Below are 12348 nucleotides of genomic sequence, written 5' to 3' on the forward strand. Positions count from 1 at the left end.
TCGCGATGCTCAGCACCGCTTGTGTCGCACCGTGTTTGGGTGTTGGCGGCGGCGCCCATAATAACAGCAGACCGTCAGCTGAGCTCATCCTCCGCAGTGAGTCCTGCACGGCAGGGGCGTGCGCGAGCCGGCAGGGGGCGCTGCGCGTCACGCGCGCCTCCGCGTCTCTGATTCGGATACATATTATTATAATATTCCAGGTAAAACTTACTCCAGTGTGATTCTATATGATCAATGTGACCAGAAATCCAAATGTGTTTTTATTTCACAGAAATACAAGTACATAAACAATTTATTCAATGTCTTTGCACGAGACCTGAAAAAGTAAGATTTCCAAAGAAATCACAGGTACAATTTCAAAATAATCCCATTTAAAATATAATGCTATTTTTTTCTTTGCGCAAAGTACAGTGACACATGTCCTATATTTGTAGCAGGAATTTGATTTCAAAATGTTTGTTACAACTAAAATTGGAAAAAACAATTGCACTTCATCTTTTTATGACTGTCCACATCAGCAAAGAGATGTAAAAATCCATCTGCAAGAACATTTCTCCTATTTGAGAAAAGACTGATGCCTTTCAAGACACACAAACTCTGCAGCCTTCAACATCTATGTTTTTCTACTTTTATTTAACAAATTGTTCTTCACAATATACTGATGCTACTTCGACAGCAAGTTTATTTTAATATGCTCCTTCAAATATATTTGTAAACCACATTCTAGTATCTTTTTCCATCTAGCATCTAACAGGCTTTAATACTAGCAGAGATGTTATGATAAAACCAAACAAAATGGAGTTATGTACATTTACTCCCCCACTACAATACAACAAATCATAAAACGGGAATCAATGTATTAGAAAACTACAAACACATTTTTGAATTGTTGTGCAGAACACATTCAAAAAACTAAGTTGAAGACAAGATTAATTTCCCTTGAATTGTGGTTATATCATGTAAGCCTAAAGTTAAGAGGTGACATAAGCTATAAATATAAAAGCGCTGGGACCTGACAATAGCAATATACTGTTGGGTACGTTTACCAAAATAAAGTTCTTCTTTCACCACCGGTTTTGGAAAGTTAGATGTCAGGTGTTGTGCTCGCATATCAACTGCTATTTGAGGGATTTACAATATTGCAGCTTTAGCCATCTCTAAATGATGACAGCAGTACTGCAGAGGAGGAGCAGGCAAAGCATCTTGTTTTTGTTGACTAATGTCCTTCTCAGGTGATGGCGTAGGCATTGATTTAGGGATTGAGTAAAAGTGCAGTAGAAACATGCACTTATATGAAGGCTATATAAGGACAGGCTGATAGTTAGTCTCTTTCTATGTCACCACTCTCAAGAATATGGGAACAAAACAGACTTGTGCAGGTAAGCTGGCTCAGGTTTTGTATTTAATTTGTAATTAAACTGTAGAGATGTTGACTTGGTTGTTAGAGGTAATAACATTTGCTCTTCAACTTAATGTCATTAGGCTAAAAGATGCAAATACCCTTGTCCTGCATGCATTTCTTTAATAACAACAGCAAGTCTTCATAATCTAATTTGGGTGATTCATTTCATTTTCATCATCCTTGAATTATTACTCAGATCAAATATCAACTACACTGTAAATTATGAACACATTATATACACTCTAAAAATGTCAAAAGACAGGATTTCTATAAATCCAGTCTACTGATAAATAGATTACAAACAGCAAACCAGAGAAGGCTTTAATGATGCAGTTCAGCTTTGGGTAATAGGTTCACTGTGTGGTGGTGAACTTCTGCAGTGTGTAGTCTCCTCTCAAGTGAGGTCTCGTTCTCAGACTCTTGTGGGTTTATAGTAAATAGCTTTTGTGAGGTTTAGTTATTTTTCACTGAACGGTTTGATTCACCAGCTTGTTTTTTTTTGCTGGAGCCTGAGAATAGACATGATATTAGAAATGCTCACTCCATCATCTCATAGTATGAGGTGAAATTACACAACTCGACGGTTTTATTTTCATTATTTGTGTTGAACACAATGAAGTAAATAATTCCTCAGTCAGTCAGTGCATTGGAATATTTCTTTCAGAGATTATATTTTTGAATAAGGGACAGGATGAAACAAATGGCCTATCTATTCCTTTCTTGTCTTCACAACATTTTATAAACAAAAAAAATGAATATTTTCTCTCCATCCTTCAAGTGTAGTTGAGTTTATATCACTTCACAGTTTCTGCTTACATTTGAAATAACTACAGGTTATACAAGGAAAAAAATGTGAGGAATAATACATGTTTTAATTTGACTAAATGTGTTTTCCAGTGAGAAATTACATGTGCGCATCTATTAATTATATTCTATAATCTGGTTTCCACATATTTATATTTCTGTGCTCTGTCAAAGCATCATCATGGTTATTCTTATGCACAGGTCTTTAAAAGTGTAACGGATTTTTCAGACTATAATCACCTCATCAATTCATAAACATCCTCTCCCACTTTGAACTGTTTTTGTAATTAAATTTATTTTATTTTTTTAAATACCATAGAATATATTTAATGTAGTGAGCATGTGGAGAAAGCACTTCAGATTTCCAATTTATTAGTTTCAGTCTTATTGCCAGCAGGAAGGAGATATTTCGTATTATGGAAAGTGATTAGAATATCCACATGAAATACTCAAAGCATTTGGACATCGCTCCCAATCACTTGAGAAAGGGTATTGAAAATGTCCAACCATTACTTAGGAGTTGATGGACAGAGCTAGATCAGGTGTGAGAGGTTTGACGGTGTCAGTGATGTCTGTCACGAGCTGGGGACACATTTGCGTAAATCTGACACGTTTGAATGCTTTGTATAAAAAGTCTGAATTGAATGAGATTGCTTTGCTTGGTAACATGATTGATATGATGTTTAAAGTATTTCTCTTCCCATTAATGTGATTGTTTGATGTCAGTCTCAAAGGCTTCAAAGAAAGTATCACTAATACCACATTGGCAGAATTCAAGGGTTTCCCAGCACTGTGCTGTTTTGTCCCTTCCAGTCCGGCGGGTTGTGTCTCTGCTGACAGCAGTGCTGCTTTGCGTCCTGCTCTGCGGCCCGCTGCATGTCCTGTCAGACTCAGACGAAGTGCCGCTGACTGAGTGGGAGATCTGGAAAAGTAGCTACGGCGTAAAATACAATAAATATGTAAGTTTTGTTCCACAGCTAAAGCACGAGTGCCGGCTAGAAAAATAATTCACAAAATAACCACACATGTATTTGTCCCCCCCCCCCCATTGATCTGCTTTCTCTGTTGTCTTTAGGATGACTTGCAAAGAAAGGCCATCTGGCAGAAGAATAAACAGATGATTGATGATAATAACCAGGGGTTTTACATGGGGATGACGCCCTTTTCCATGGCAATGAATAAATATGGAGACCTTGTAAGGAGTGATATTTTTTATTTATTTCCTCTTGGCCAAGTAATAGCTGTGTTTTGTTTTGATGATAAAACTAACAAGATATAATATATACAGTATATCAACATCTGAGTTTTGGACAGAACCTCAAAGGAGGAAGATGCCATTCAACACTGAGTCATTATGACACGTCTCATCACATTTTTAGTAATGAAGCAAATGAATTGATTGAATTTAACGTTATATTTTTAGTTACAACATACTTGGAGTGATGATATATTAACGGTTTGTCAAATCATGTCCGAATGCCTAATGTCTGTGGTTTCCACATGCAGACAAGACAAGAATACCAGGTTCTGCAAGGCGCCACGATAGATGCTCAATTTGTTAGAAGAGGAAAGGATGTCTCGGCTCGACGACTGCGCAACGTTGCGAAAAAGTTCGATGGTTGGTTTGTCGACTACAGGAGCCTGGGTTATGTCACTGAAGTCAAAGATCAGGTAAGATATTCCTCTGGTCGCATCTGCAGAATAATGTCAGGTTGAAAAAAGTATCTAATCTTTATTTCATTTGTTTTCTACAGGGTTACTGTGGCTCTTGCTGGGCCTTCAGCACTACTGGAGCCATAGAGGGACAAATATACAAGAAGACAGGTCAGCTTGTGTCTCTGAGTGAGCAAAACCTGGTGGACTGTTCTAAATCATATGGTACCTATGGCTGCAGTGGGGCCTGGATGGCCAATGCCTACGACTATGTGATTAGCAACGGGCTGCAGGCAACGAACACCTACCCATACACCTCAATGGTGAATCTCCATCTGCTTTCTCGTCAACGTTGCAGCACATTAAAAAAAACCTAAAGGATTTTACATTCAACCTGCTGTTTCAACAGGACACCCAGCCATGCTACTACGACAGCAGACTTGCAGTTGCTCACATCAAGGACTACAGATTCATACCCAAAGGAGATGAGCAGGCTCTGGCTGATGCAGTGGCAGCTGTTGGGCCCATCACAGTGGCTGTTGATGCAGATCATGCAAGCTTCCTCTTCTACAGCACAGGTTCTTTTCTCACATAATCTGATAATGCATTAAAGCAACAATTCACTATTATTTCCTTTAAATTAAATTTTTTAGCATAATTTGAATTTTAAATAACTCTGTTGCAGCTATCCTTTTGTACAGAATACAGGCAAACTATAAATACCTTTAAGTTAAGTTCAAGTTTTTTAAGTAAATCTAATCCTTTTATTCATTTTAAACTCCAGATGGCGCCATTACAGTGCAGTTCTAGGGTCACTTCTCTTCCACTGAAGTGATTCTGGAAGCCTCACTTGTTACTTTACCTTCTTTTTAATGACAGGAAAAATACCAGGTTGCCACAATGTTACAGAGAAGTGCTTTTAGCTGTAATTTTCTTTCAGAGGGCAACTATGGTCATCGATATAAGTGCTTACAGCTGTTGTCAATGCTGTATTCAGGATAGGAGAAACCCTCTCTCTCTCTCTCTCTGCCTCTCTCTGTGTATGTGTGTGTGTGTGTGTGTGTGTGTGTGTGTGTGTGTGTGTGTGTGTGTGTGTGTGTGTGTGTGTGTGTGTGTGTGTGTGTGTGTGTGTGTGTGCGTGTGTGTGTGTGTGTGTGTGTGTTTTGTCTTCTCCGCCGTTAGCATTTACCTGCACATGTGCATTAGAAACAAAATCACCTGGTTCAGTACACTACTGACTCAGTAATTTCTTTGATGTGGGTTCTTTTGAATAATTTACATTTCCTCACCAGGTATATACGACGAGCCCAGTTGCAACCCCAACAATCTGAGCCATGCGGTGCTGTTGGTTGGATACGGCTCAGAGGGAGGACAAGACTACTGGATCATCAAAAACAGGTCTGATTCATTTCAAACACCCAGACAAATAGCCCAACTTCCTGTTTCTATTCTCACTTCTACTTTCTTTCATTTAGTTGGGGAAGCAGCTGGGGTGAGGGCGGATACATGCGAATGATCCGGGATGGCAGAAACACTTGTGGCATCGCCAGCTACGCCTTGTACCCAATTCTCTGATTTATTCATTTGTGAAGAAGCTGCAGTTTGCTAATGGTATGCGCCATCACTGGAGTGGGGCTCCAGAAAACATTATCCAGTGCTCCTGTGGGGCCCATCATCCATATTTTCTGACCCTCTGTGACAGTGTAGTTAAGTGATTCAGCAGAGATACTCATTGTTTCAGTGATGTTACTCTCAGGGTTGTAGAATTAAGCAGTGACAATATTTTATTTCAGAAACTTTACTGATTGCACAACACTTTACCAATAAGGAGAGGGAAAATACATTAATATATTAAAAACATTGACTAAAGGTAAGACCATGCAACTGCATTTAATTCAAATAAAATGCTGAAACTTTAAGGGAGAAAATGTACAAAAAATGCTATTGATGAATCAATATACACACTTAAAGCTAAGCATATTATGTATTTTCCTTCCCCTACGTTTTATTAACCAAAAATGAAAAAAAGAGAGACAAGCTTTAGTTTTTTAATGAATTAATTTGATCAATTTGTCTCCACCTTATCCACAGGAAGCAAACAAATTAGATCAATGTAAGACAAATTATCCTGTCAGAAAAACAATCCACCCTCCAAAAAAACCACAAAAAACAAAACAAAAACCCAAGCAAACTTTAACTGTGCTCAGTTTGTGAGGAGAGACATTTCTCTAAATTATTTGACACCTGCAGCATGTCCAGGAGGACGTATATGGAATGAACATCAGAAATATTTGTGTGGTATTTCAATACATATAGGAAAGTTCAAGTTTTTAAAAGTGTAATACGGACGCACGCGCGCACACACACACCTCTACCATAGTATAATTCTGTAAGCCAATACAGATGTAAATAATTAATAATTTTGTATTTCTGAGTGGTCAAGAGATTATTTTCTCCAACAAATAGAGAAAGGTGCAATGAACGCACATTTTAGGATCTTAAATTCTCATCAGCATGAGACTCCAAAAAGAGTAATTCTCACTGATAGAACCAAAGAAAAAGGTGGAAAATAGCTGAATATCGGTTTCTGTGGCAAAATGAAAAGAGGTGGATGTGAGAGAATCAGTCTGGGTAAAGAAGTAAACCCTATTATCGAGAAAATCCTCCGTCCTCCAGGCACCACTCACCTGAGGGATGATCACAGAAGCAATCTGAGCAAAATATTTTGAGTCACGTTTGATACAATTTTAACTGCAAACTCGGTCCTCCAAACGTTACCAAGCTGCCAGTGGCGACCTTGGAGGAAATGGAGGGTAGGAGACTCCACTGCCCTTATAAATCACTGCTTCCATTCACTTTTATTCAATCTCAAGTGTCAAAACCAAAGACAAATGGTCCGTACCTCTGCAAACTGGTTTTCAATTTGCAGCTAACAAAATGCCAATTAGAAGTGAAACACAGAAAAGGAAAAGCCTAGAGGTTTGATGGTGCATGTTCCCTGTCCATCAAACACATTTTAATCAACAAAAACAAATTCTGTTCATGTTAAATCATCAGACTAATTTTGTTGTTGCTCTCTAGTAATTAGTGTTCGTATGGAAAAAAATGACATATAACCAAAAATGTTCATCATAAGTGTTCTCATGTTCATCATGAAAACACTTTATTAATCCAGAAGGAAATTCTAATGAGTTTTTTCTAATACAGTGGTCATCAAGGTTTCCATCTAATGTACAGAAGCTGCTCGTTCATTCCTCCAAATTAGTTTTTATGGAGATGACGTTTAATTTTGTAGTGCCTTTTAACTATCTGACTGTTTCACAAGCTGCATGGTCTTTCTTTAAGAAGTGCTCAAGAATGATTGTTTTTCATTCTGATTACATATTTTCAGACCACATCAAATAATGGATCAGGGCAACAAATAATAGAGTAATGTTAGCAACCGTTCTTTTGTAATTCTTATGTAACCAAATTGCATATTTATCCTACTGTCTAAATAGTATTTGTTCAAGAAGATTTCATAGAGTGAGCAAAAAAATATGTCATTCATATACTTTTATACGTTTTCATTCATATTCATACACTTTTTTGTATCTCTTCTTAGCCTAAATCTGAATCATCAATGCAAATAAAATGTGTGTTTTTTCTAAATGGATATTTTTTTTTACTTTCATATTCAGCAAATATAACTCATACTCCATCAGCTAACCAGATGATAATAAAGCAGTTTTCTTTTAAATGTATGTGTATACAATGTGTTGTCTTTTTGATACACTGAGCCTTGAGCTTGAATGTATTCAACCATACTCATTAACTCCCACTGCAGCTTTTTCTGATGAATTATGGAATAAGCTCAAAAGTATCACATTGCATTGGCCCATGGGGATGTTAGCTGCGGGATACATATTTGCCTTGCATTCCATTCAAATGCTTCAAAGTATGGCCGGGAGACACACACACAGTGTGAGGGGTGAAGACCTCCATGGACCATACAGTTTTACCCTGCACACACCACCAATTCCTTGAAATAATGAATCTTTGCAAAACAGGATATGTTGATCTGAATAGGTGGGTTTTGATTGCAGATTTAAAGGCAGGAAGGGAGCCCAAGTTCTGGAAGGGTGGTGGTGGTTTTGGTGGTAGGGAGTTCCAGAGGCGGTGGGGCAGAATGATTGGAGGCTCGACCCTCCATCGTGAATATCCACTCTATCCCTCCTCCTCATTCAAAAAACATGACTATCTATAACCCTGCAATTGGCTCACATTTGTTCTTCAACTATAGATCTATAGACTATTTTTGTTGCATATGAACTGAACAGTGGGATCACCACACAAGAGTTACAGAGATTGGCCAACATGAGGCCAATATAGACAATTTGTATGTTGACTACTTGTTGGATTTTTATAAACTCATGACGGTGACAGCTCCTGTCTATTTTCCTGTATCACATAGCGCTGCAGATTTCCACCCCTGAATAAATATATTGCCATGATTGCTTGTCTTTTGTCTGGTATGGACAAAATTGCACAGTGTGTAAGCACCTTTGGACCTGTTGCCACAGTATAATTTTGCCAATGTAACTTAAAAATGCAACTTAAACTTAAAAATCTCACTCCAAATGTCCCAAACCCGTCTCTCTCAGGTACCATTACATTAATATAGTCAATATATATATATAAAAATAAATTTCTCATCTCAAAATGCACTTGGACCTTTCAGAGATTTCCAAAAACATCTCTTTGCACATCTGATCATTTTCATCAGTTCATCAGCTTCAATGCAAAATTATGTAAGTAGAAACTCTCTTCGCTTGCTTTTTTTCTTTTTTCTTATTTTTTTTATATAAGAACAGTGATTCAGTGACCTTCCTGACCAACAACCTGCACACGGTGCTATTGTCTTCACTTGTCAATGATTATGCTTGAACTTATCAGTGTAAATACGAGGTCAGGTGAGCCATTCATAGCTGTAATAGACGTGCAGGGGTCTGCGTGGTTGGTCTTCACACCCACACACTGTGGCACAAGCTCACTTGTTAAATAACTGCAGACATCGCTGCTGGGGTATTTGTGGCTACAGAGTGGAGGCAAATTGAAATCACGTCCCCCTTGGTGCATTAAGTGTAAATGACCTCTGGGGCAGTTGGATCAGAACTACTGCAGACCACTGCCAGCTAAACAGGGTTACTATGGAAACACAGCACACCGGACTGGCTGAGCCTAACCTTAACTTGCTATGTCCACCCATATCCTATTACACACAGCCAGTCAGTGTCACTTCATTACTCCGACAGAGCTCTGAAAAGCTTCATTCATTCATTCATCCATCCATCCATCATCCATCCATCCATCCATTCATTCATTCATTCATTCATTCATTTACCTAATTGCATTGGGTTTTTAAAAGAGAAACAATCGCACATTTGAATGCTTTCAGCTGAATAGGGAATGCTGTTGATTAGTTCTCAGAATATGCTGAGATTTTCTTTACTTTATTAAAAATCAAGGACTTTTAAAATGTCTAAAATCCTAACAGTATGATGACTACTGTATATTGTATCCTCAGTCAGTCCATCAGTCAGTTAATCGACTAACAGATTCATTGATAATTCTGTATGTCATCTATATGTCATTCACAGGAAGAACCACCTGCTGGCAACAGCAAAGATTTTGTTTTTAACCTTTTTAACATGTTATTATGAACTACTTCATCGCGTGAACTTAAATGTGGTGTTTTGCATGTAATGTATGTTGATGATGACTCACTGTGGAAATTGTGGCTTCTTATCAAAGGGCACATCATGGGTGTGAGAGGACCGATTCAATACTGCTTGCAGCTTTAATTAACTTCTTTAGTCTTTGTGGAGCAATACATAATGGAATTTCTCTCTGGGATTAATCATTTCTATTCTATTCTATTCTATTCTCCAGAGACAACGAAAGACCCGAAATGATCATCCTACACAAACATTTATTACAAATAATGAAATAATGACATTGACATTAAATCTGAAATGCATTGACCTTTATTAATTTTTTTCTCACAAAAATGGTGAGGGTCTAATGGGAATGTTCATACGCACACATCCTTGTGTAGGCACTCACTATAAATGAGGTCCTAAGTCTTCAAATTCTTTTTTTTCAGAATTCGGGGCTGTATGTTGATCTGATATTTCAAATTTAACCTTTGAGAATTTCTTCTTCAGATGGCTATATATATATATATATATATATATATATATATATATATATATATATATATATATATATATATATATTCTCTCTGTAGAGTGCAGTGCTGTCAGATGAGTGTATCTCTCCCAATGTCAGACTCGTGTGCCTTGAGTTCAAAGGCTTTTCACCTTTGAGAGCTCGTTGTAGATTGTATACATGTCTCTCACTGAAACTATAGATTACTCGAGGGCTCAGAGGTTAGCCTCTATAGCTTTGTTCTCTTTCTCCAAAGCTTGGTGTTCTGACTACTTAATCTCCAGCACTTTGAACTCTTTACTCAAGAAAAGTCATTTGCTTGACCAGAGATGTTTTTTTTTTCTTTTTTTTTCTGTTGCCAGTGACTTGTACTCCTCTTTGCACTCTGGACTTCTGTGAACATTCTGGTGACAACCATCAATTTCTTTTGTCAAGTCATTCTTTTTTTGATTGAGGTCATCAATTTCCTTTTTAAGTGAATCACACTAATCTGACTAATCCTCTTCTTTCAGTTATTTGAAGAGCTTGCTGTATGTTTTGTCTAAAGATTTCTCAGTTTTCTGGATGGTATTATGTTCAAGCACCAGTTCATCACATCTATCCTTGAAACTGTCTGTCCGGTGTTTATCCTCTAACACCTTGATTTGCTGGTTCAGATTGTAATTGGCCTCTTTCAGCTCATTTATGGATTTCACTTTTTTTCTCTTACATGACCTCCCTCTCATATTGGTTGGTGTGAAGCCTGAGCGTTTTCCTCAGGGCCTTGGTTTGACGTTCCATGGCATCTGTAGAAATGATCAGTTTGGTTGTCATCTTTCTACATGTTTCTGCAATTTCATGTCGTCTGTACATTTGTTCTGCGGCTGCAAAGGGACATTCTCCTGGACAAGTAGGCTCTTTCTTTGCCTCAAAAGTTTTAGAAAAATTGGCACTTCTCTTGGAATCCATGGATCTCCTCTCTCAAAAATGGGTTAAGCCGGGCCACTTCCTCAGCCTCCTTTCTGATTGCGTCACACCCTTCCTCCAAAAGGCTTTCATTTTGAAGTTGCAACTCCATCACCTCCTCAAGTTGTTTCTTGAGTTCCTCATGCTCATGAGTCACAGCATCTCTCTGTGCTTTTTGAACATACAAAACACTACTACAGTAAAATATCTTTCTTCTTATAAGATTATAAATGCAAGGCATTGGATGTCCCACCTGAGTTTTTGTTTGCTTTATTTCTTTCATTCTTAAAAGTGTTTTATTTTAATAAATCCTCCAAAGGCTCCAAAATCAATTAGTTGAGTCACTTCTCCAATGTTTACAGGTTGTAATGAAAAATGCGAATGATTGCTCTGTGCTGCCGTTCATCATCTGTGTTGTCTTTGACTGTGTTTTTCATCTTCATTTGGATAAACTACAGGACAAAAACACCACTGATTAATTTATTCAAGTGTTTTCTTCCATGTCCCCCTGGATTTCTGTTAGTGAGCTTGTGGATAGATTTAATTCAAAGTTTTCAAACATGATCAGGAAAATTGCACTTAAAATGAGGTGAAAACTCTCAAGGTCGACATGGAGACCTTGTCAGTGAGGGTTAAAAAAAAGTGTTGAAAAGTGTTATGACTCACAGAAAGAACAAACATATTCATGGACATGTGAGACAAGAGTGATTTTTAAACATTCAATTTATTTAAAATGTCCATTTGGTTGCTTGTTCTTGTTTTTTTAATTCGTTTTTTTTTTAAGTTGCCAATTGTTACAATTACATAGAGATACATAAAGATAAATATATTTGGATCTTGTCAGCATTGAGATTAGTTTATGATTTAACCAAGTGGAAACATGTGCAGCAAGAAGAGAATGTACATGATGTACATGATGTGCTTCAGGGTACAATAAAACTGAAGTAGTAGTCATACAAACAATAAGTGCCAGGCCGTGCATTTCAAACCGAGGCCTTCACTAGTGTTCGGTCTGAATCAATATACAACTCAATAAGTTTTTATGGCTGTAATATCCATGTTATTATGCAGAAATACAGTATGAAGAACTGTTGCATCACAGCTCGATATTCAAGTAGCCAGAATGAATACCTTTACTGATGGAAAAAAAAATCCAGAGTGGACTATTCTCCTTCTGCTATAATTTTTGGGGGTCGAGGAGTGTGATAAGCATCAGATTTTCATGGTTCTAAAATCTGGCAAATAAAATTCACTCTAAACAGGGACTGGCAATAGATAAATAAAACAGCAATGAGGAACATGACGAGAGTAAAAAGATGATCTGCAAAGGAAAT

General features: G+C 37.6%; 1 protein-coding gene across 1 annotated transcript; it reads left to right on the forward strand.

The window, feature by feature from the left end:
* Nucleotides 1-5: 5 nt before the first annotated feature.
* cts12 (cathepsin 12) lies at nucleotides 6-5434 on the forward strand (the record flags this gene model as incomplete). Its single annotated transcript, XM_080506298.1, has 8 exons — nucleotides 6-96; nucleotides 3020-3165; nucleotides 3282-3401; nucleotides 3713-3877; nucleotides 3961-4182; nucleotides 4269-4437; nucleotides 5152-5257; nucleotides 5335-5434. 8 exons carry the CDS (start codon nucleotides 6-8, stop codon nucleotides 5432-5434), a joined length of 1119 nt encoding a protein of 372 aa, XP_080362424.1.
* Between the last annotated feature and the right edge of the window lie 6914 nt (nucleotides 5435-12348).

Source organism: Blennius ocellaris (assembly GCF_963422515.1).
Source record: "Blennius ocellaris genome assembly, chromosome: 12".
NCBI classification, from domain to species: Eukaryota; Metazoa; Chordata; class Actinopteri; order Blenniiformes; family Blenniidae; genus Blennius; species Blennius ocellaris.